Source organism: Triticum urartu, chromosome 3A (assembly GCF_056163025.1).
Source record: "Triticum urartu cultivar PI428250 chromosome 3A, HENAU_Tu73, whole genome shotgun sequence".
NCBI classification, from domain to species: Eukaryota; Viridiplantae; Streptophyta; class Magnoliopsida; order Poales; family Poaceae; genus Triticum; species Triticum urartu.
In genome coordinates, this window is record NC_141875.1 from 682,828,997 (window position 1) to 682,855,053 (window position 26,057).

At 42.8% G+C, this 26,057-nt stretch overlaps 2 protein-coding genes across 2 annotated transcripts; one reads left to right on the forward strand and one right to left on the reverse strand.

Moving 5' to 3' along the window:
• The first annotated feature begins 17,888 nt into the window (after positions 1-17,888).
• Positions 17,889-18,744, forward strand: LOC147981548 (uncharacterized). Its single transcript, XM_087515999.1, has 2 exons — positions 17,889-18,503; positions 18,589-18,744. Exons 1-2 carry the CDS (start codon positions 17,895-17,897, stop codon positions 18,742-18,744), a joined length of 765 nt encoding a protein of 254 aa, XP_087372125.1. The 5' UTR covers positions 17,889-17,894.
• Positions 18,745-20,596: 1,852 nt separating this feature from the next.
• On the reverse strand, positions 20,597-22,884 carry LOC147981549 (protein FAR1-RELATED SEQUENCE 5-like). Its single transcript, XM_087517154.1, has 2 exons — positions 20,740-22,884; positions 20,597-20,659 (listed from the first exon to the last, which is right to left on the reverse strand). Exons 1-2 carry the CDS (start codon positions 22,882-22,884, stop codon positions 20,645-20,647), a joined length of 2,160 nt encoding a protein of 719 aa, XP_087373280.1. The 3' UTR covers positions 20,597-20,644.
• Positions 22,885-26,057: the final 3,173 nt, after the last annotated feature.

The window sequence follows — 26,057 nt, forward strand, 5'->3', positions numbered from 1 at the left end:
AAATATAGTAGTCCGAGCACTTTTGTGATAGTTAGATTGATTGTATGCCCTTGTTTGATTGATTGAAGTGAATTGTTTGGTTTGCCTCATGTGCATATGGGTAGTGTTTTCTCTTTAGACCCCCTCTATTCTTATATCTCATCTTTTCTAAACCCTCAGATGCCTCTGAGACGTGACCCCAGATTTACCTTTCCACCGGAGCTCACCCAGTTGATCCAGCAGCAGAACACATTGATGCAGTTACTAGTCCAGAATCAGAATCAGGGGAACAACAACAACAATAACCCACCACCACCACCACCTGTTGACCACTTAGCCCGTTTTCTTAGGCTGAATCCGCCGGTGTTTCCCAGTAGCACCGAGCCGATAGTAGCAGATGATTGGCTCCGCAAGACAGCTAGGGAGTTGACCACAGCAGGATGCACAGATGCGGAGAAGGTGAAGTTTGCCGCACATCAGCTTGAAGGACCCGCAGCATCAGGGTGGGAGAATTTCACGGCCACTTTCCCTGTAGACACACGCCGCTGCCGAAGCTGCTAGGGATGCCTCGCCGGCTAGTGCACCACACGTGGCCACTCGTAGCCACCTGAGCCCTGTTGGATCGATCCCCACCAGCAAAACCACCCACAACTACCAGCCCGTGCCGTTCGTAGCCCACATCACCCGTCGCCATCGGGAACCAGATCCGGCCACTGCCCAATCTGAAGGCCCGACCACTGCCAGCACGCCCCACCAGGGAAGAACACGCAGCCGCCACGGAGATGTCCCACTGCCGAGCCCCATGCCCATCCCAGCGCCCCTGCTGGTCAGCTGTAGCCCACGCTGCCGCCGCCGAGCGAGAAGGGCAGAAGAGTCCCGCCGCCGCCAACACCTGCCAGGCTTCGCCCGGCGGCGCACCCAGTTGGCGGCGGGGTGGAGGGAGGAGGCCGGGAAAGAGGGGAGCACCGGAGAGAGAGGCCCGTCCACCCGCCGTGCGCGCGGGGCGGCACGGATGAGCAGGAGGGAGTGGGGCTCCTAGATATTTTGTTTTCTCTGACTTCAATTTCATGTAACATGAAAGCCCTAAGGAGTTTTTTATAATTTTTTAATTGAACATTGTGCTATGTTAATGACCCATCAATTGCACTTGTTGTCCCTAAAACGACAATGCCCTAATCCGTGAGTAAAATATGAAAATAACACAACATTTCCGACCGATGAATTACTATTTTTCTCACTCATTTGAAATCAATCTCAGACTATCTATCGGAACGACCTATTTAATCTGAAATTAAATTGACATGCATTAAAACTAGGCGAGGAACAAATAGGTGGAGAAATGTCATTACCATCTTGTGGCATCCGAATTCTCTCCAGAGAAACAACTGAGATCAAAGTTGGCCTACTTTTCTCTTGCGATATTCAAGTCAGGTTCTATCTCAACTCAGCGATCGAGCTTCGTTGAAAAAAATGAGTGAACGGAAGCAAAGAACGAGAGACGGTGAGGAATCCACAAGTGAAAAATCTGAGATGCCCTAATCACATTTTTGTAGAATTGGCATCCTTTTAACTGCAAATTTTCTTTCTCTTTTTATAAGCTTTGCATTTTTTAACTTTTTAAAGCTTATTTTTCTTTTCAATAGTTTTTATTTTACTAGGAACTATTTACACATTTGTTTAGCAAGCTTTCCACAGCAAAGCTTGAGGTATCATCTAGTTACTTCTAATTTTATGATATTCACATTCCCGGTCAGATGCGAGGAAAAAAAGATCCCCACGTCGCCTAACCTAGGCGACACAGACGGCGACCCAATCTATAGCACCTTCCACCCCTGTCGCCTGCACTAGTAGAAAACGGGCCCACTAGTGCAGAACCAGGCAATAGCACCGGTTTGTAAGGGGCTTTAGTGCCGGTTCCGTAACCGGCACTAAAGTGTGGGCACTAAAGGCCCCCCCCTTTAGTACCGGTTCAGCATGAACCGGTGCTAAAGGGAAACCACGTGGCACGAGCCAGCTCCGGGGGCCAGGAGCCCTTTAGTACCGGTTGGTAACACCAACCGGTACTAAATGTTTGTGGGTTTTGTTTTATTTTGTATTTTTCAATTAAATTTGTGTTATCAATTTAATTTAGGATTGTTTTACGTTATAATGAGTTGTAGTCGTCATCATCATCATCATCATCATCATCATCATCATCGCATATTAATAAATAAATAAACTCTAGCTAGCTAAAAATCATCGTAGTCGTCTAATTACCACTATTTAATCATCATAGTCATTACCGCTAGCTATCTAATCATCACCAACACTGGCTAGCTTAAAGAGGAAACATTCACTTTGTAACAGAAGCAGAGATATCATCGAGTTCAACATAATCATCACCAACATCGAAGTTCAGGACATGGACATGAGACACTAATTAAGAGCATGAACTAGTGTTGCTCCCTCTCAGGTAGAATAGCATAGAACATTTATAGCTCTCCTGATTCATCATGCTGGAGCATGCAGATGAATCTGTCTCCTAATCTTGGGTTGCGCTTCTCCTTGCTGCCCCCTAGAACTTCTCTGCGATCGTTAACAATTTTGCTCCAATCTTTCACTATTAAGCATTCTTCGCTTTTAGAAATCCTGAATGCGCTGATGTGCAATGTAGGATATCTTGGCCGTAAGCTAACCATTGACATGTCACCTTTAGTCTCGATCCACTGAGGCACAACTATCATCGGAAGTCCTTGTTGAAGAACATCGTATAGTAATTAATATACTTAGCAATGAAAGTTTAGCTTCAAAAATAATGTATGCAAAAGATGTACTAATTAAGGAAAAATAGTTAAAATCTTACCATCTTTCGATTATAGATGTGACCGTAGTTCAATACGATCACCATTGGTCGCACGTTTTGAGTACTAACATTTCTAAGTTCAGGAAAAAAATTTGTCTTGACAGTATTAAGATCCTCAAGCCATGAAACATAATGACTTATCTCCTCGCAGTTTAGTTGAGCCCCGGGGCAGTAGTAGGTCCTGTCTACCAAGCGTCGGACATGTTTGCTTGAACCGAAATAAGCTGACAATACAAATTAGTTGTCAACTATTTTTGAATAAACTGTATCAAAGACATAAACATATGCATGCATGGTTGAGAAAAACTCACATAATGGTAGAACTGGAGGCGTTTGCACATCGACCCAGATGTCTATATTACCTTCAATATCATCTTCCGGACGAATATCAAAGGTGACAACCATACCAGGCTCAAATGCATAAGCCTTGCATAGTGCTTGCCAAGTTTTGCATTCAAAATGGGTGTATGTGTCTCGATTATATAATTTGACGTTGAAAGTATACCCATGCTCCGTCTTCATGTAAACTCTCTTTACCTCCATATCATCTATAGCACTAAAACATATCTTATCCAAGACAAAAATTCTTGCATGGCAGGGGATGCGCTAGTAGACTAGTGAAAAATTAAAATTATAAGTTGAAGCAAATGAAGCATAAGTTTTGCATTCAAATAATAATTGACAAAGTGACTTACTGTATCAACTTCGAATGTCTCATTCAGCTTGATGCTGAAGCGCCTACCATCAACAAGGAAATTTCTGTCGCACAGGCCGCGCTGGTCTTCATAATGTTTGCACATAATGAAATCTTTTTCTCGTCAGATGACATTTCCTATGTTCATATAGGTGAAACATTAAACACCTATTACTATCTAACATTAATTAATATCTAGCCAAATATATATTCATCTAACATTTGACATTAATATATCTAACTATATTCATCTCTAACAATTGACATTACTATATATTTAACTTTTCTATCTAATTCATCTAACATTCGACATTAATCTAACATTTATATAAACTCAAAATATATATAAAATTAAATAAACAAAAAAACTCATTAACAAATAATATTTTAATTAGATCATCAAATCTCAGATACCTAAATTTTCTTACTAAAAATAAACTAGTTATATTAATTATTGAACTAGTTCAAATCTAATATACCTAAATAAACTAGTTATATTAATTATTGAACTAGTTCAAATCTCATATACCTAAATAAACTAGTTCGACAATTTTCTTACTAAAAATAAACTAGTTATATTAATTATTGAACTAGTTCAAATCTCATATACCTAAATAAACTAGTTCGATAATTTTCTTACTAAAAATAAACTAGTTATATTAATTATTCAACTAGTTCAAATCTCTAGTTCGATAATTTTCTATCTAGCTAATTCATCTAACATTCGATATTAATCAAACATTCGATCATCTAATTAACTTTTCTAAAAAACAGAAAATAAGTAAAAAAAATGTGTGTGTGTATGTGTATGTGTGTGTGTATGTGTGTATGTGTAGTGTGTACGTATATATGTGTGTGTATGTGTGTATATGTGCGGCCCCGTACGCCGCCGCCCCGTACGTACGGGCGGGGGCGCCGCCGTATGGGGCAGGGGCGGCGGCGTACGGGCCGGCGGCGTGAGACGGCGGGGGTATACGCGAGAGCGAGAGACGTACGGGACCGCGGCGAGACGACGATGGACGGCGGCGCGCGGCGTTCGAGGCGGCGGCGCGAGACGGCGACGACGACGGGCGGCGGCGGGGACAGCGACGACGGACGACGGGCGACGGGCGGCGAGGACGGGTTTGAGCGGCGCGCGAGAGGTTGGAGACGAAAGAAGTGGGGAGATTTAACTGAAATTTTGTAAGTGTTGTATATATAGGAGAGGCCTTTAGTACCGGTTGGAGCCACCAACCGGTACTAAAGGCCAACTTTGGCCAGGCCAAGAGGCGGGAAGAGCAGGCCTTTAGTACCGGTTGGTGGTTCCAACCGGCACTAAAGGGTGGTCTTTAGTACCGGTTGGAGCCACCAACCGGTACTAAAGGCCTCGCGCTGCCACCCCAAAGTTTAGTCCCACCTCGCCGGGCGAAGGGCAGCCGCACTGGTTTATAAACCCAGCCGCGGCTACCTCTTCGAACTCCTCTATATAGCAGGCTTCTGGGCCTAATTAATTAGGGCGCGCTGCCCTGTGAGCCTGCTGGCCCTTCTGGGCCTGCATTTGCACACCCTAGGTCTGGCAGGCCCACAGGGCAGCGCGCCAACAAATTTTTTATATAGTTTTTTTCTTTTCTGCATTATTTATTTTCTTCTATTTATTTTTGAGTAGTTTTTTATATAGTTTTTTCTTTTCTGCATTATTTATTTTCTTCTATTTATTTTTGAGTAATTTTTTTGTATAGTTTTTTTATTTTTTGCATTATTTCTTTTCTTCAATTTATTTTCTTTTGGAAATTGAATGCTGCATACTGAACAATTAGGTAAATGACCGAAAAACAACAAATGATGTCAGAACATGTTGGAAATTGATGACGTCGCTTTGAATGCTCCATACTGAACACAAAAGAAGTCCGGAGTTCAAATAAGTTTAAAAAACATTGAAGTGGCCGTGTAACAGACGAGTTCTCGTCCGAAACCCTGATACTCAGAAAGAGTATGTCCAGTTTGTAAACGAAGTGCGTCCAGTTTTTGCCGTGACCCTCTCTACTCTTTCGCGCATGCTATGCGGGTGATATGATGATACCATGCCAAGTTTCAACATTTTCAGGATTCATTTTGTAGTGATTTTCAATTTCACGGTCATTTAGCTCTCTAAAACAATTAGGTAAATGACCGAAAAACAACAAATGATGTCAGAACATGTTGGAAATTGATGACGTCGCTTTGAATGCTGCATACTGAACACAAAAGAAGTCCGGAGTTCAAATAAGTTTAAAAAACATTGAAGTGGCCGTGTAACAGATGAGTTCTCGTCCGAAACCCTGATACTCCAAAAGAGTATGTCCAGTTTGTACACGAAGTGCGTCCAGTTTTTGTCGTGACCCTCTCTACTCTTTCACGCATGCTATGCGGGTGATATGATGATACCATGCCAAGTTTCAACATTTTTAGGATTCATTTTGTAGTGATTTTCAATTTGACGGTCATTTAGCTCTCTAAAACAATTAGGTAAATGACCAAAAAACAACAAATGATGTCAGAACATGTTGGAAATTGATGACGTCGCTTCGAATGCTGCATACTGAACACAAAAGAAGTCTGGAGTTCAAATAAGTTTAAAAAACATTGAAGTGGCCGTGTACCAGAGTTCTCGTCCGAAACCCTGATACTCCGAAAGAGTATGCCTAGTTTGTACACGAAGTGCGTCCAATTTTTGCCGTGACCCTCTTTACTCTTTCCCGCATGCTATGCGGGTGATATGATGATACCATGCCAAGTTTCAACATTTTCAGGATTCATTTTGTAGTGATTTTCAATTTGACGGTCATTTAGCTCTCTAAAACAATTAGGTAAATGACCGAAAAACAACAAATGATGTCAGAACATGTTGGAAATTGATGACATCGCTTTGAATGCTGCATACTGAACACAAAAGAAGTCCGGAGTTCAAATAAGTTTAAAAAACATTGAAGTGGCCGTGTAACAGATGAGTTCTCGTCCGAAACCCTGATACTCCGAAAGAGTATGTCCAGTTTGTACACGAAGTGCGTCCAGTTTTTGCCGTGACCCTCTCTACTCTTTCGCGCATGCTATGCGGGTGATATGATGATACCATGCCAAGTTTCAACATTTTCAGGATTCATTTTATAGTGATTTTCAATTTCATGGTCATTTAGCTCTCTAAACAATTAGGTAAATGACCGAAAAACAACAAATGATGTCAGAACATGTTGGAAATTGATGACGTCGCTTTGAATGCTGCATACTGAACACAAAAGAAGTCCGGAGTTCAAATAAGTTATTAAAAAATAAAAAAGAGGTGCAATGCTGGTTAATTTGCTTCAAGCCATTCGGAATAGTATAGACTGCACTGCACATAGCTCAGTGCAATCTATGCTATTCCGCAAGGCTTGAAGCTAATCAACATGTAGGTGAGCAGTGCAACTCTTCGTCATTGTCTGTGCACTCACGGCTTATAAACCACTCATACTGCCTCTCTCTTGGCGAGGTGGGACTAAAAATCAGCTTACAAAGAAACTCTAGTACCGGTTCATGGCATGAACCGGTACTAAAGGTCTTCGTGGGGGCTCCAGACTGACCATAGCCTGACACAGCCTCATTAGTACCGGTTCGTGGCATGAACCGGCACTAAAGGTTACCCACGAACCGGTACTAATGATGCCCGCCCGCCTAGCCGTTGGAACCGGCACTGATGGTCACATTAGTGTTGGCTCCAATTCAAACCGGCACTAATGTGCTTCACATTTGACCCTTTTTCTACTAGTGGCCTTTAGTCCCAGTTCGGCTAAAGGCCCTTCACATGGTCGCTGTCTGGAGCTCCACCTTTAGTCCCGGTTGGTAACAGGAAATTTTACGAAATTTCTAAATTATTTTACAATTTAATCTCTAATCACCCCTCGCCACTGCTCAATTTAATCTATAATCTCTATTCTCTAATCACCCCTCATCATTCCAAATCGTCTAACTTCCTGGCCAGTCACCCATCTTGTCACTACTCCAGCCTGAGCACGCTTAACCTTCGAGTTCTATTCCCCCTAATTTCCAAGTCTGCATTTGTTGTTTTCCTGACAATTGTAAGATGCCAATCCTATTAACCCTCAGGAGTTTAGCTTGAGCATGAAGTCACATGTTTCACTGTTTGAGTTTGAAACTATTATTCTAAAAAACAATAATTATTTAGTAACACTAATATTTCTTGAATAAGTAGCTTGACCATAGTTTGACCACAGTTTGACCATACTTGACCAAAATTCTAAAAAACTGAAATAATTATTTAGTAACACTAATATTCTTGAATAATTATTTTGTAACACTAATACTTCTTGAATAAGGAGTTTGGCCACAGTTTGACCAGATTTAACCAAAATTCAAAAAAAAACTAAAATTTGAGCATAACTTTTTTCCTTTTGGAATTTGAGGATTCTAGAAATTTGCAAAACGGCCTACTTTTTGATATATTATACTTTTTGTCCCGGTTTGAGACATGAATCGGGACTATTAGTCCCAATTTGATATACGAACCGGGACTAAAGGGCATCGCACCCTTTAGTCTCGGTTCGTGTCTCAAACCGGGACTGAAGGTCCCACTTAAACCGGGACTAATGCCTTTAGCCACTCGAACCGGGACTAATGCTCACATTAGTCCCAGTTCGTAATGCAACCGGGGCTAATGTGTATATTGAGCTGTGACCAAAACCCTGTTTTCTACCTGTGCTGCTCTTCCCCCTCGCCGCCACCAGAGGCCGGCGCCAGGCAAAGCCTGTGCTGTGGTGGTGGCGGCGGGGCCCGTTCTTGTGGCTAGACGGCGGGTCGAGGTTCCTTGCGTAGATCTCGGGTAGCAGCAGGCGGCAGAGCACTGGCGGCGGACATCAGATCTTCGAACGGTTGCAGGTGCGGCGTGCTCTACTTGGGTCAAAATACCTAGCGGCAACACACATCACAGAATGGACCCAAGCTGGGCTGGTTTGCCCGTCCAACATGTGATGATGTGATCTAGGTGACTGCAACATCCCTGCGCTATAGGTGGATTCGATCCATCCACTAGCTCTCGGTTGTTTGGTCTGCTGTCTCGCACAAGGACGCACTCCGCCAGGTCCAGAACGTGTTGGCTCCTTTCCTTGATCCGGTCTGATGCCAGCGTCGGTCGATCTCTTGACCCCCGATTGTGGTGCCACTGTATTGGATCGTGTGGTTACCACTCCGGCCTGTGGCGGTGCCTTCACTACGAATTGCAGTGGCCATTAAAAGGTCTTCGCGAGAGTTTTCTTCTCTAGATCCGGTGGTTGTCTTGACAGCGAGGTGCAATCTACGAAGAGCGGTTTGACATGGAGGGTATGGTTGTGCAGAGACGATTGTCATGCATCGCATATAGCTGCTGGGATCGAGGGAAAGCGGTGGTGACAACGCATGGTGACTTTGATGGTGCACCCGGTATCGAGCTCCGAGGTGAAAACCTAGGTATGGTTGGTTATACCTGGCAATGGAGATGTTTTTACATCGTTACCTTGTTGGAGGAATTGCTTGGACATGCCGAGACCGTTCTTTAGGGTGAAAACCTAGAATTTGGCCTTTGATGGTTGGATCCGATGACGACGAGCTTGATCGTCGCTCCCTTTAGGAAGGCGTTGTTGTTGAAGAATCTTGTCGTCCTTGTGGTGTCCTGAGATAGTTGGTGTAGATAAGGTCATTGTCGTAGTTTGTTGATCACGGATTTGATCACTTCGGTTCTTTTTTCACACATAGGCATATCTTTGATCTTGTATGACTTGGCTATTTTTTCAATCAAAGGGGACACACGGCCCCCATTTTCATTATGAAAATGGAGTTGTTTACAGGGCATCAAACCAACATTACATCACTGATCTAGAAGCCAGACCAGGATGCTCTAGCCTATCCAGCCTAATCATCACAACACCGATATATATCACCACATCAAGATGCTCCAATCTATCCAAAACTAGCCATGAAAGGGCCTAGTGCTACGCTAGCTACAAAAGTATCACCAGACTAAAGGACGATAACCAAATTAACATAAAGACTTTGAAGCCAGCAAGCATTTCCAGCAGCTAACTTCACAAAATCCTTCTCACATGCGGCGCCAAACCATGCCCTCCTCTGAAGATATCATGAGTCACCCTCACGATACGTCTAGACACCTGATGAAGCATGCTTTGCACCCCTCTTTTCTGCAGATTTTTCCAAGAGTCAAGTGGGGAACAAACAAGAAAGATAATGTCAGTAGGATCTCTAGGCATAACACTTTGGAAACAGGATTTGTTCCTTGTTTTCCATATAGACCACAAGAGAGCAGCAGTACCCAATAAAAAAACTACTCTATCTTTGCTAGTATAGCTAGACAACCAGTTCTGGCATAGGTCGAAAAAAGACATTGGAACTCTCTAGTTCCCTAGAGCACATCCCACAATATTCACAGGAACTTAGCTAAGGAACAAGAGAAAAATAAATGATTCACACTCTCTTCACAGTCACAAAATTCACAAAACTTAGCATCTTTCCAGCCTTTTTTACTCAGATTTTCCTTGGTCAGAATTCTATTTTTGATTACTAACCAAGAGAATGCCATAACTTTAAGAGGCATCTTCATTCTCCATAGTTTTTTAAAAGGGAAAACAACTTGTCTAGCTATAAGATAGTGATGCAGAGATTTAACGGAAAAGCTACCGGAGTTTGTAAGTAACCATTTAGCTTTGTCAGGCTTATCCGACAAAATCACCTGACCACACATATCAAGTAACTTATTCCACATATCAAGAGTCTCCCCATGTAAACATCTTCTGAACCTAATACAATTAAACTCCAAGGTAAATACCTTCGCAACAATAACATGTTTGCAAAAAGTTAAATTATAAAGACAAGGAAAAATCAAACAAAGAGGTTTATCCTTTATCCACGCATCTTCCCAAAATCTAGTTTTACGTCCATCCCCCACAATTCTCTGACAATAGCTATAGAAGATATTCTTAACTTCCATTAAGCTATTTGCTAATCTTGAGCACTGCGTTGGTTTTCCCTTGAAGAGGAAAGGGTGGTGCAGTAAAGCAGCATAAGTATTTCCCTCGGTTTTTGAGAACTAAGGTACCAATCCAGTAGGAGACCACGCGCGAGTCACCTCGTACCTACACAAACAAATAAGAACCTCACAACCAACGCGATAAAGGGGTTGTCAATCCCTTCATGGCCACTTGCAAGAGTGAGATCTGATAGAGATGATAATAATAAGATAAATATGTTTGGTACTTTTATGATATAGATTGAAAGTAAAGATTGCAAAATAAAATAGATTGGAAACTTGTATGATGGAAAATAGACCCGGGGGCCATAGGTTTCACTAGTGGCTTCTCTCAAGATAGTATAAGTATTACGGTGGGTGAACAAATTACTGTCGAGCAATTGATAGAAAAGCAAATAATTATGAGAATATCTAGGCATGATCATGTATATAGGCATCACGTCCGAGACATGTAGACCGAAACGATTCTGCATCTACTACTTTTACTCCACACATCGACCGCTATCCAGCATGCATCTAGAGTATTAAGTTCAAGAGAACAGAGTAACGCTTTAAGCAAGATGACATGATGTAGAGGGATAAAATCATGCAATATGATATAAACCCCATCTTGTTATCCTCGATGGCAACAATACAATACGTGCCTTGCTGCCCCTACTGTCACTGGGAAAGGACACCGCAAGATGGAACCCAAAGCTAAGCACTTCTCCCATTGCAAGAAAGATCAATCTAGTAGGCCAAACCAAACTGATAATTCGAAGAGACTTGCAAAGATAAACCAATCATGCATAAAAGAATTCAGAGAAGATACAAATAGTGTTCATAGATAGACTTGATCTTAAACCCACAATTCACCGGATCTCGACAAACACACCGCAAAAAGAGTTACATCGAATAGATCTCCAAGAGAATCAAGGAGAACTTTGTATTGAGATCCAAAGAGAGAGAATAAGCCATCTAGCTACTAGCTATGGACCCGTAGGTCTAAGATAAACTACTCACACATCATCGGAGGGGCCATGGAGTTGATGTAGAGGCCCTCCGTGATCAATGCCCCCTCCGATGAAGCTCCGGAAAAGGCCCCAAGATGGGATCTCTTGGGTACAGAAGGTTGCGGCGGTGGAAATAGGGTTTCATGGTGCTCCTGGATGTTTGCGGGGTATATGGATATATATATATATATATAGGACAGCACTATTCTAATCCTAGGGTTAGAATAACTATTTGGATCACAGCTCCCTATATAAGGCCCGCTGGAGGTTCCTGAGATCCAAAAATGCCACCGAACAGAAAAAAAACAACCCAATCCCAATCCCATCGCCCGCAACATCTTGCCCCGCCCCCAGATCGCCCTCACCCCGTGCCCCCAACCCCCCGCGCGCCGCCGCGCGACCGCCGCCGCCGTGGCCGGCCACCTTCTCCCACCGCCGTGGCCACCCGCCGGCCCCATCCCACTGTCCCCCGCATGACTCCGTCAGCCCACCCCCGCCCCATCCCGCCATCCACGCGTGCCACCGGCCGCTCGGCCCCTTCACTGGCCGCTCAGCCCCGTCGCGCCCTGCCGATCCCAGCACGTCTCCCGCCGCCGGCTGCTCGGCCCTGTCGCCGCCCCCGACCCCAGCAGCCAACGTTCCTCCCGCTGCGCGCCGCTCGGTCCCGACGCGCCCTCCACCGCCGACTCCCAGCCCCAAGGCGCCCCCAGCCGCCGGACTTCCATTGGCGACCACAACCGACGACCACTGCTGCGCCCAGCCGCTGGACTTCCACACCCCGCCAGATGCTGCTCCCTGAACTTCCTAGTGCATACTAGTTTCCTTCATCGAGCCCCTGGCGATGGTTTGTGTTTGTTGCCCACAACATGTTTGTGTTAATGCTAGGAGGAGTGCTTCTATTGAATTTTGTTTGTGGATGCTGGATACAGTACTGAACTTCGTGCTTGCCGGTCCGTGCTTGCAACATGGCATCAAGCGGCGACCTGTCCGAGGCCTAAGGGCAAACTTCGTGCTTGAACCTTTTCCAAATTACCGTTGCCTGCAACAGGAGGGATAAGCCTATAGTCCAGCACTAGGCCTTCTCTGGTTGACTGGACAGGACTTCTGCGCTCGTCCCATGGCTCCAGGTTGCTTCTGCTGGTGTAAAAGTTATGCACTTACTAAACAATAGGATGTGTTTTTTGATGGAATGGGTTTGCAACAAAGTTGGCAGCAAATTTCATGTTTTCTTTGAGTAAATGCAGCCTTAATTAGCCATTGTGAGTACTAAAATTGGCAGCTTCACACAAAGTGGTGCACCTCTGTTCCAGACTTCTTGGTGATGTGCTTAAAGATCACAAACCTCAACTTCCATGGAAAACCGATGTGCGTGTGTACGTGAGAAAAAAGTCTGTACAGATAAGTTCATGTATTACTTCCAGGAAGGTTCATCTATTACTAAGTGTGTACACATAATTTCTCACTCCACATATGTGTGTATGATTTGTATGTCTGTTTGTGTGTGTGTGTGTTCCTCCAGATCTACTTTAGCATTGACCAAATGAACAAGGTTTCACTAGCAAGGGAAGCAACATTCACCAGCAAGTGATGCTGCCTAGATCCCTCTCTTTTTATGCCATTCACCTGTTTGTTGAAAATGCCAACAAAAGGGCTGGACATTTTTCTTCATGTATTTCTCAAAAATGGATGAGAATGGTTGCGGTATTGAGCAAGTACTTTTGTTTTTTCAATTTGTTTATTTGAAGTTCAAAGTGAATTGTTGAAGAAGGTTGACTCTATATGGACATCAAGTTGTTGTTTTATGCTTCTGTTTTAAAAATCAAAAAATATTTAATTAAAAATAAAAATGTGAAGTTCAACTAAAAATAACACAGAAGTTCAAAGTATATTAAAACCTAGGATTTACAAGTTCAAAAAACAAAAAACAACATCTTTTTGGCGTTTTAAAAAAACCTAAAGTTTTCTTGTTACTAAAGAATAAAACTAAGAAGTTCAAACTAAAATAATGGAGCAACCCGATGTATACAAAACCTCATATTCTTCTCGTTTCTAGAACAAAAATTAAATGCAAAAAAGTTATTCGACGCTTTCTTAGAAAAGTCAATTTTTTTCTTCTATAAAAATGGAACTACGAAGTTCAAATTAAAATAGCAGAGAAGTACTGAGTTTATAAAAATAGCAGCACGTGAAAAACGGAGTGAAGTTCAAATGGAACTGCTCTAGAAGTTCAACCTCTTCATGTAGTGCATCTTCGAATACTTTGTTTTTGCGATGAAGACAGAATGCATGATCTCAGAAGTTCAAATTGATAACTGTGAGAAGTTCACGTACTACACGGTCTGCATTCTGTATTAAAAAATAATGAAAAAGGAAATGCTAAAAGTTTTGTTGTTATAAGTTCAAGTCTTCCATCGGATAAATTTGAAAAAATTATTGTGAGAGAGGTTTGTACAAAAGGAATATCATTTGTATAACAGGGACGAAATGAAATGGGAAAATTACAAACGAAAATACGTCATAGAAGTTCAACGTGAAAACAGCAGGAAGTTCGCCTACTATAGTGAATGAATTTGAGATGAAAAACTTTTAAAATCGTCGCGAGTATGAAAAAACAATTAACACGGGAAAGTTGCGTGTTTACATCAGCTTTCCACCGGTATATTACCTGCTCAATTCCGGTGAGTGTTTCGGCAAGTGTATGGAGTGCTACGGGCAAAAAATCACGTGAAAAACAGAGTGAAGTTCAGGTAAACGCACCGAGAAGTTCAGGTTCTTCACGCGGTGCATTTTCGAAGAATTCGTTTCACGATAAAGTCAGAACGCATGATCTCGCTGTTTTTGAAATTACTTTAAAACGACTAGGAATCAGAGAAAACCATCAACATGAAAAAGTTTCGCATTTTCCGTAGCTTTTCAGCGGTATATTATTTGCCCCATTCCGATAAAGTTTGTAGAAATTACGGCAAAAATACGGTTTTAACCATTTTCAAAACTGACATAAAACTGTAATGAATTAGGAGAAACAATATATACAAAAAACTTTCGCATTTCTTCAAGCTTTCCAACGCCATATCATTTGCTGCATTTGGACGTACTCTTAAAAAATTAGCTCGAAAATACGAACTCGGTGGAACTTGTAGCGTTTTCTAAATTACTTTTAAAATATTCAAAATTAGAAAAAACTTTTAACATAAAAAAGTAGCGCATTTTCATAATATTTCCAACGCCATATTATTTGCCTCAATTGGATTAGCCGTTTAGAAATGGCGTCGAAAATACGAACTCGGGTGTTCGGTTTGCGAAATTTTACGATTTTCTGAATTACTCTTTAACCGTAGGGAATTAGAGAAAACTTTCAACATGTGGAAGGAGCGGTTTTCCAGCAACTTTCCAACGCCATATTATTTGCCTCATTCCGATAAACAGTTTAAAAATGCGATCGAAAATACGATTCACGTTTTTTATATGAAGAAAAAACGGTTTTCAAAACTGCTCTTAAACCGCTTACATTTTGCCAAAAATTTAACTTGGGTCATGATACTGATGTCCATAGCTATCCAACGGTATATAGCAAGCCCTATTTGGACACCTTTTAGCTGAAGTTCAACCTAGCACACGAGGAAGGTCAGGCGCGTTACTCGGGAAGTTCATGTTGTGATCAGAATATTATTCTGATCCCGTGATCAGAATAGTGTTTATATATATTACAGTGATTGGCGATTTTAGGGACCGTCCATTCACTCCGATCAAACGGTGGAGAAATAGGAGTTACGAGGAGTTACTGGAGTAAAATTACATGAAATTACAAATAATTGTGGGACCATTACAAGATTATGGTCGGGCTAATCAATTTTTAAAAGGATAGATCCGTCCAATTTAGGATGCAGCACTGGGACAAAAGAAAAAGAAAACCTGCAAAAAAGAAACACTTCGTCCCCAATCTGTCGATCGCATCTCCGCTTGCCTCCTCTCACGGGTCGCTCCGCCGCCGGCTCAGCCGCTTTTGCTGCGCCTTCTCCTCCCCGCTCCCCAGATCGGCGTCTAGCATAGGAGGATCTGGGTGGTCGTGGTGGCGGCATCTTCATTGGCCTCGCCGGATTGTTAGCCACCTCAATCCCCTCGCACAGGCGCCGCCGCCAAGCCTGCCCTCGACCGTGGCGCTGCCGGCGTCCCTCCTGTCGCTCGTGCCGCCACAGCCGCCGACCCTCGCACAGCCGCAGCCGCCTGCTCTCCTCTGCTGCCCCAGCGCCCCGAGCATCGCCCCGTCGAATAGGCGCTCCGCAAGGCAGCGCCTTCTCCCTGGAGCAGCCACTGACGGCCATCAACGCCGGCGACCCAATCCATATGAAGGTAACCGCGGGGCTTAATCTTCCGCCACCGCCGCCGCCGAGGACGGCCCTGTTTTTTCATGCACATCCTCTGACCCATTATCCTGCACAGTCGTCCGCCGCCACCGAGGACGGAGAAGGTCCGGTGTCTAGAACCGTCGCTGCTTATCCTGCCAAGCTTCCCGCGCAGGACGAGTATCCCTCCAGCCCCCTGCGCGGCCCTCTGCCTCTGATGATTCCGCACGCGTGTAGGCGACAGTGGAACAAATTCAGACATTCAAGGATATCCGTCCGTCAGAATATTCAGGTTTGGTACTCCTGTATTTCACCCCATTATTCCTTTGTTCTCTCTTTTGCATTGCATGTGGACAGTAAACCACATAGTCGGCCATCACTGAATGTCTGAATTTGTTCCATTCAGACATTCAAAGTCACATTCCGCGTGTAGGTGTCGGAGACGTCGTTCTCACGCAACAATCACCTACACCTATGTTTGAATCGGCTTAAGGATGCTGCGAACAACATCTCCGACATGCTTGAATATTTTTGAATATGAAACCGACTTCAACCTGGTATGCAAGATTATGTCGAGTTGGTAACTATCAATCTTGATCTCAATGCTCTTGTTTACTAACATATGAATATTTTAGATAATGAACTACATCTTAAACTTTTTTATGTAATGAAGTAGATCTGAACCTCACTGTTGGAGTTGATCTTTGAGTCGATGTTAAGTAAAAGCTACTTCTACTTGTTGATGCCAAGACCACCTTTAGGTTCGTAAATGTCCCTGCCTTCTTTTGTTTGACCAATAGTAAGCTATGTCCACAAATATCATGATTTTATTGAGGGGAAAGTGAAGTAAAACTTGTCTGGTATCCAAGTTTAATATTACTTTCTGGATTGTTTTTCTCAACCACCTGATTGAAACTAGTTTGTAATGCCATCTCCGCCCCTTTCAAGCCTTCCATGGTACTGATACACCACATTGTACCTCTTGAAGTGGGTAGCCATGATGAAGAATATTAAGATGACACATAAAATGAGATCGATGCAAAAGCGCCTACAAAAGATGGACCGTGATAGTTATGGTGTTCAGCCAGAAACTCGCTGCGAGGAGCAGCAAGTTCCTGACATCCGGGAAACAACAGGATATGTGGAAGAGGCAGAAATCATCTGGAGGACTGATGACGAAAGGAAAATCTTGGATTGCATATCTGGGAGCAATAGTTATTCCCCCCTGCTTTCCATTATAGTGATTGGAGTCAGTAGGTAGTGATTAGAGTTAGTAGGTAATACAGAACATGGTAAATTTTATTGGAATATAACTTGCAAGTTGATGGGTTCAGAACCTTTGTGCTGTGAAAAAGAGTTATGTTCTTCTGATTATGCCACTGGACTATGGTCATTTTCTTTATATTTAGGCAGTGTATGGCATCGTATAGAATGGACAGTAATTATGTGTAGTATTTCTTCGAAAACCAGAATTGGCTCAATTTGGAAGAATGGCTGCTTTATGTCAATTTCTTGCCTGCTTGGCACGCGTTGCTACAAGTGCATTATCATGCCTCAGCCATAATCATTGTCGACAAATATGGAATAGAACAAGTATGGCCCCTATTTTAGTCCTCTCTGTCATGTTCGCGTGCACAACCTATTTTGCCAATGAGCAAGTTTAGCATATGTTTCTTCTTCGATGATCTTATGCTGGTTGCCTGGTTCTCATTGTTGTCCTAGGTGTCTAGTTAGTAAGCAAAACTCTGTTTGAGTAAAGCTCGCTGGGACATCTGTTTCAGTATTGTTACCCAAAAGACTTAGGCCTAGATTTATTAGTTGTAAATTTGTTAGCTCCATGTATCGCATTAGTTTTGATGCAAAACACAAGCTGCAATGTACCAACTCTTGTCAACATGTCTATATCAGTATAAAAATGGTACATGGTGTTCTTGATGCTATTCTTTCTTATTTTCTACAGGAGAGGCTGGCATTTAACAATACGGTTCTGTGTGTGCATTGACTACTGGACAAGAATATGCAGCGAGAGCGAGAGGTGATGGACAAGAATCTGAAGCAGGAGTGGGCAACCGTGAACCGCATGAGGAAGGAGGAGTGTGCAGCCATGAAACAGATGATGAATGAGGAGCGTGCAACCATGGATCAGAGGTTGAAGCATTTCCATGACGATATGGACCTAAAGTTGAAGAAGGAGCGCAAGGACCTGGATCATGCTATGCAACTCGAGCGTGGCAGCATGGAATTCAATATCATGCAGGCGCGTGCGAACATGGACCGTATGTTGCAGCAGGAGCGTAATGACATGAATCACAAGGCCAAGATGGAGGGGATCCGCACGGAAGGGAATATGATGCAAGACCGCGTTCTACATCTCGAACGTGGTAAGATGGGCTTCAATAACATGCAGACGCGTGCGGGCATGGACCTTAACTTATCAGAGGACCGCAATGATCTGGATTACAAGGCCAAGATGGAGCAGATCCGCATGGAAGGAATGGTACAGATGTCAGGCCAGCATGACGTCGATGAAATGTTGCACGCTTTAGAAGGGATAAAGAAATGTCATTTGTACATTGTGAAGAATTGTGCATTCTTAGACAATAGCGATGATGACATGTCTGAACAGGTTGGTTATATTGCCAAGTTCCTATTTATTATACAAAAAATGGCCACATCATTTGCATAAATAACTTTCGCATGCATTTTGGCAGGACATGTCCGAAGAAGACATATATGCATGTGGGTACATGGATATCGGCGAGAGGGACTTGGGCGAATATGGGTCATCGCCCAAAAGGAAGAAACTTGCAGATAACAATCCGAAGAAGGCATTGGATTTCGGGAGCAGTGACGAGCCTCTTCAGTAGGCTTTTGGTTTTTCTACAATTTCAAGCTTTAGAGCTAAACTATTGTCCCAAGTAGTTTTTACATTATTTTTGAACCAACAATCACTTCATTGAAGTGACAATTGTGAGACTATGTTTACAATAATAGGCTTTCAACACTTTGAGTTGTTGCTCAATTTTTAGATGAAAGGTTCCTTTGATGTCCGCACACTTAATTGTGACTTCTACTATTTTTGTATTGCATGTGTTGCACTAGTCCAAACCAATTTTATGTTCATAACGTAAATTAAACGACCAATTTTACTAAGAATGTCACTACACATTTCATGAGACATGCAAAGAGTATTAGCTTAAAATTTTGGTGCAATTTGTAAAGCAACCCTAGTTCTCAATCTGCAAAGCAAAAAAAAGATTGCGGTAATCATCACCACACGCGCAGATCAGCCTACCGCATCGCGCTTCTCGCGACCCGAGACATACAGGCGCGCTCTGTCTGTCACTCAAGCGCCGCTAAACCACATGCCCATACATCCAGCTCATGTGTCTGCCATCTTGCATGCGCCTCAGCACTTAACGCCAGAACCCAGACATCAAGTTGAGCCGTGTCTGCCCTGCAGCACTGCTGTTTTTCTTCTTTTTTCTCTCTCCTTGTATGCTGGTCTAGTCTATGCAGCACATCATCGTACATGCCTCACTTTTCCTACTAGCACAACGCTAGCTTCCGTGTCACACGTCTCACCAATATTTTTTCCCTTTTCTCTGTCAGCTCTAATTTTGTGTGGATACATAGTCTGCTAGTAACCGGCTTGATAAAAAACAAAAAAAACAAAAAAAACATAAAAAGAGAACAAAAAAAGAGCAAAAAAAGAGAACAAAAAAAGAGAAAAAAAGAAGAAAAAAGAAAACAAGTTGGAAAAAAAAGTCAATCCGGCTCGCATCAATTTTGGGACTGCTTTGTTCTGTTTGACATTCAGGACACTATATTTTAGCTGCTCTGTGATCACCTCTCCATCTATCATAAATATTACCTAACCTTCTTTGATTTGTTGTAAAAGAACTCTGAATCTATAGGAGGGGGCTAATAGCTGGCCACGACAGACTAAAGCAGAGAACCTAGAGGAGTGGGATAATAGCGGCACACAAACAGACACACACATGCATGTGTTCAATTACAACAACCGGAGAAATGACTACATACTCATGAAAGCCAATAACTCATCGAACATCATCTTCAACCTCCCACATGTCTTCAACGTATGATGTTTTTACTACATGATCAGCTGCCATTAAATCTACGATGTTTTTTGTACAGACAAGCACACCCTGCCTTGCTACAATTAGTCTTCTCTGCCTTGCTTGAGAATCTAGAACCATAGACTTTTTTCTCTGCCTGCTTGATCTTCTTAGTGCGTTTGATCTTCTTAGCAGACTTAGCATGTAGTTGCTTGCCACTTCGAGTCACCTGAAGAATATGGAGAAATATTTACAAAAATTTAAGAAATTGCATAGCGTCGGCAGAAAGTGTGATGTCACAATTACAACACCGGATCTCAACTACATATTGCAATCTCATTTTCAGAAAGAAGTATCATCATATACTGCAGAAATTTTATAATTCTGTGAACATATACTGTACATCTCAAAACAGTGGTCCGTTTCAAGTTATTAATAAGTAACATGTAGACAGTTTCATTCTTTGCTCGGCCAACCAACAATTATTTTTATATTAGAAATATATGGAAGCCAACCTAATAATACTTCTAAAAGACAAATATGATACATGAATTGACAACTAACACTGATGTTATTCAAGCACGGTCATACTTGCAATAATTAATACTTCATAACAGGACCACAAGCGCAACAGTTTCCTACCACGAAATCCCTTGTATAGAGAGTTGTACCTAACAGTTTGCTGCCATCAGCCCATCACTTCCTACACAGCAACAAATATAATTAGTGCACTATATTAATGAGTAAAGCAGACGCAAAATAAAAAATAGACATATTTGACACCTCTTCCAATTTAGTGCATATACGCCGATCATGACCTTCCACCCCACAGTAGCCACATTTCCTCTTTGATCTTTGCTTCTTCATCTTTGCCTGCAACCTTTTCTTCGGTGCACCTCGGCCTTGCACATGCACTGGGTCTAGAACCTTTTCCAAATCTGCACAATCAATTTCCATCGTCTGTGGCAGCAGCGGACCAAACCTAATGCATTCCTCCTGACCACGGCTTGATTCCTTGCTCCCATCTTGTGCATTCAGAACCGTCTTCAGACACTGATACTCCTCACTGGATTGACATGCTCGGAAACATGCCACGTGACTCAAATTCCGCAACTCATGGTACCTCACAAGGCTTTCTGAATAGTCATACATCTCGCTCTTTCTGGTCGGAGGGAATGCTGACTTCGCACTCATCGTCCACCTCATGGGAACACAACACCTAGGCAGCAGTTCCACTTGACGTATTCCCAAGATGTAGAATATGTGAGAGCATGGTGTTCCCAAGCATTCCAGCTTACGACAAGAGCAACTAATCCTGTACAAAGAACCTTCCTTCACCTCACAGCGCACTTCGAACTTCTTCCCTCTTCTATCAATCTTAGTGACAACATATGTAGTCAACTCCCATGCGTCTAGTATCTCGCTGATAACACATTTGCTGACGGCATTTATGCTCCATCTGACCATCTCAAACATACAAGGCATGAAAACCCGGGAAGCATGTTTCTCAAGACTTGAAGCATCCGCGTCTGTAAATGGAACGGACTGTAAGGCCACGATGTCTAGGATCGCCTCGTTCAAGCGTCGTCCCGAAAGGCAACGCTCATAGTGCTCTAGTATATCAAACAATGTCATCTTACCCTCAAGATGTGTATGTAGTATCGAGTTGAGGCTCTCACTACGCTGATTGCTGCTCAATCCTAAGAAACAACGCCCCACCAGGTATGGAGCACACCACAGCTTCCTCATCTGATACATCTGATGGAGCCACGACTCCTCACTTGTAACTTCATTCGTTCGTAAGAACTCTATCCATTTTCTCTCGTGCTCTTCAATAGAAGACGAGTCATATATGAAAGATCTGAATTCTTCCCTAACCTCATCGTCATGTAGATGGCGTACAATGTTCTGCTGAATGTGCCATACACATAGCCTGTGGTATGAGTCAGGCCACACCACCCTGACCGCTCTCTGCATTGCAAGATCCCCATCGGTGATTACAGATATCAGATGCTTCTGCGACATGGCTTCAGAAAATTTCCGCAACATCCACTCGTACGCCTCGTTAGTTTCATGAGAAATGATCCCGCATCCAAAGATAACAGTGCTGCGGTGGTGATTCAACCCGACAAACGGCACAAACGGCAGATTGTACTTATTGGTCCTGTATGTGCTATCAAAAACCACAACATCACCGAAAGCCTCGTAGTCAAGGCGAGATTGAGTATCAGACCAGAACAATCCCTTCAGATGCCCATCTTTATCAACCAAGTATTTGAAGAAATAATCTGGGTCTCTCTCTTGCCGCGCCATCATGTGACGGATCACCGTCTGAGCATCACCGGCAGCGACTGTTTCCTGCTTGTAGCGATGACAGAAGTTATAGATGTCCCTCGTCATGCATCCAACATGGTCATATCCACCGTACTGCATGCACAACACATCCATGATTTTGTGTTTTCGGATTCCAACAATTTCCATCTCTATAATGTCCGTTTTCTGCTCGTCGCTGATTCTTCTGTGGGAACGCAAAAAGCAAGCAAGGTCTCGTGGGGCCGGAGGATGGTTGTGTTCATCGATGAAATCTTTCACAAACCACCGCCCTGTTTTCGCGACTCTTGCAATGACAAATTTCACTTTACACCCCACACGAGTGATATTCCGTGGCTTCCTCTTCCTATCTTCTCTCTTCCTCTTCATGTGCTTCTCTTCATGGCAACCTTCACGACTACAGACAAGTTTCCTTAGAATTATCTTCTCGTTCGCTTCATCCCACTCAACATACCCTTTTCTCACACTAAATCCTTTCTCAAGAGCATACTTGTTATAGAACTCAAAACCCTCTTCCTCGCTATCAAACATCTTGCTGACAATGTCGTCGTACTCAGCCATACACTCTGCACTTACATCGGCCATGTCTTCCTGCATATCACATACAAATTAACAACTGGTTTCAATCATGCACCACAAGTAAAAGAATTTCCCTACTCACATATTCCTATCAACATAAAAGATTCAGAGTTTCAGGAGTTCCATCATGGCTTATTTTTCTTCAGGTTAGTCTATGTTTTGTTCTCTTGTTCTAAAGATAAGAACTTAAACTAAGTGATACTCTTGGTGCTTAAATATAATGGATATTGCAACAAAGAAGTTCAATTCAATGTTGTTGCTACTGCAGTGCTTTTACAACTCTATGCACCATTTATACGGTAGTGCATGAGTAGTATTTAAAATCTGGGCATTGCTTTTCATGGCAACCAATCATAACACAATAGTTGACATGATATAACAGCTCATAATTGTCGATGGTTGGTCATGTTCTAAGGGAACTATTTGGCTGCAACATATCTTCAGAAGTGAATTAATAATATGGTGTACAATTAAGCTAATTATTCTAGTCAACTAGTCACATAATCTTTTTACCATCAGAATCAATGATAAGACACATTCAGTGCGGTTGGAACATGTTTACGATAAATTACCTTTAAAACAAGCTCAAAGTATCCAATATCTGAATCCAGTGTAGTCGGAGTATAAGGCTTGACTACTTCCTGACCAGTAGCATCCTTCCCTCTGCAGTCGGTTAACAAAATACAGAAAACAGAATCAGAATATCTGTCTCACTCCATGTACCAAAAAGAATGACCATAACTCAACATCATAACTGTTGACCAGGATATGAGCAATACAAGTGTTCAGACCTGCATCTTATATATTGGCCAATTGCATGGCCCAACACGGAAGTAGGTCTAGGGAAACAAATTTGAACTTGGCCACATTATGACTGATCTGACTCTTCTGCACAAGATCATAGCACATCCATTAATTTTTATATCATACACAAACTTCAAAAGCAGTAATCGTGGGAGCGATGTGGATGCCGCCGTACTAGGAGTTGTGTATCTCGAATTTCATGCTGATACTGATGGTTTTTTCTCTTACAACAAGCTCTGCATAGACAAAATATTCATGATGAGAATACACCAAACTCTAACAAACAATCTCTGCTATAGATACTATCCTTATATATGATTTGCATGTTCCTCTAACACAATTCAAGATATTTAGTTCAATTGGGAATGTGCTCTTGAATAAAGCAAAGCACTATTTAATGCATTTAGGTAATGTTTAGCCAACGTGACTCCTGGACCTTGGTGGGTTGTAGAATACACGTGAGAAATAAAACATCAAGTTGCACTGAAGATCACCCAAACCCATCCACAAACTCAAGAATCTCACCCTTTTAAGTGGTACACTGTATCAGCTAGAGAGCAATAGCTGACCACATTTCCAGCTCGGGATCGGGGATGTTGTGGGAACCACTGGTTGCACGGCAACAGTAAAGGAGATGTATCAGAACATAAGGACGTGGATTTTCAGAGCAACACCTCTGAAACTATAGCGTTCTGCTGTACTATCTGTACTGAACTGCTTATTTGCCCTCAGCAGAATAAGAATGGTTCTGAATCTTGTTAGATTTGCATATTTGGAAACTCTATGGGTAGTGTAATTAACATATTCTTCCCAATGTGCACAGCAACTGGCTAAGGATGTTGAGTTCTATGCACAACATGCTAGTCGTAAATCCATTAGGATGGACGATGTTATCCTCACAGGTATTTGAGCAAACAATATCTTTACAAATGCCTGAAAGAGAAGTAAAGAATATTGGCTTCCTGGAATTGTTGTTTTCTACACAAGGTTGTTTGAGATGCTTGTGTACTTGTAATTTTCCAAATGTTGAATACATAGTTGATAAGCTATAGACAAAAATGTTGTTGATACTCTCTTCATGGTTCTCTTAATGTATTTTTTCCCTCCCACTGACCATTGCATTGTAATCCCAGCGCATAGAAATGAGCATCTTATGGGCCAGCTGCAAACATTTTCTCAAAACCTGAAAGGAAAAGAGCCTGCACCGGGAAGAAGAGAAAGAAATCATCGAAGAAGGACGATAACTGACCGTTATCTGATCTCTAATTGTGCAAAGAGTCTAGGCTGAATTGACACTGCAGGAGCACCCAAATTTCCTCTCACAGCTGGCGACGACCTGACAAGCAACGCGGGGTGGGGGGAGGGAGGGGGTAGGGGAGGGAAAGGTACCTGTCGACGGAGTGCTCGCATCGCCGGCTGCTTGATGGAAGGGAGGCGCTGCAGTGGGCGGCGGGGCAGGGAAGACTTCGGTGGGCTCGGCGCGCCGCAGCGGACGGTTAGCAGTTCCTGGAGTTGAGCCGGAACCCTCGTGGCAGGAGCGACACCAGGTAGGCGACTGCTGGTGCTTGCCTGGAGCGGTGCCGTGGCGGGATCGCTTGATCGGAACGGCGGAAAGGGCGGCGGCGGCTATGCGACCAGAAACAGAACGATCTGCGTGGGGGACGGGCACGGGCGAGCTAATTCTCCTGCGGAACGGATTGGTGGAACTTTACTATTCTACCCTTTTGACCAAAAATTAATTATTTTACTGATTTCTCAGATCTGACGGTAAGGAAAAATTGGAGGTGGAGTTACACGAAATTACAAGTTGTAACTCGCCAATCACCCTAAAAGAGCTCATATATATATATATATATATATATATATATATATATATATATATATATATATATATATATGTATATATATATATGAGGAAGAAGTAGGTCGGTGGAGCAACGAGGGGCCCACGAGGGTTGAGGGCGCACCCCCCTGCCTCGTGGCCGCCTCGTTGATTGCTTGAAGTCCACTCCAAGTCTCCTGGATCACGTTTGTTCCAAAAATCACGTTCCCGAAGGTTTCATTCCATTTGGACTCCGTTTGATATTCCTTTTCTACGAAACACTGAAGTAGGCAAAAAAACAGCAATTTGGGCTGGGCCTCCGGTTAATAGGTTAGTCCCAAAAATAATATAAAAGTGTAAAATAAAGCTCATTAACATCCAAAATAGATAATATAATAGCATGGAACAATAAAAAATTATAGATACATTGGAGACGTATCAGCATCCCCAAGCTTAATTCCTGCTCGTCCTCGAGTAGGTAAATGATAAAAACAGAATTTTTGATGTGGAATGCTTCCTAGAATATTCTTCAATGCATTTTTCTCTATTGTGGCATGAATGTTCA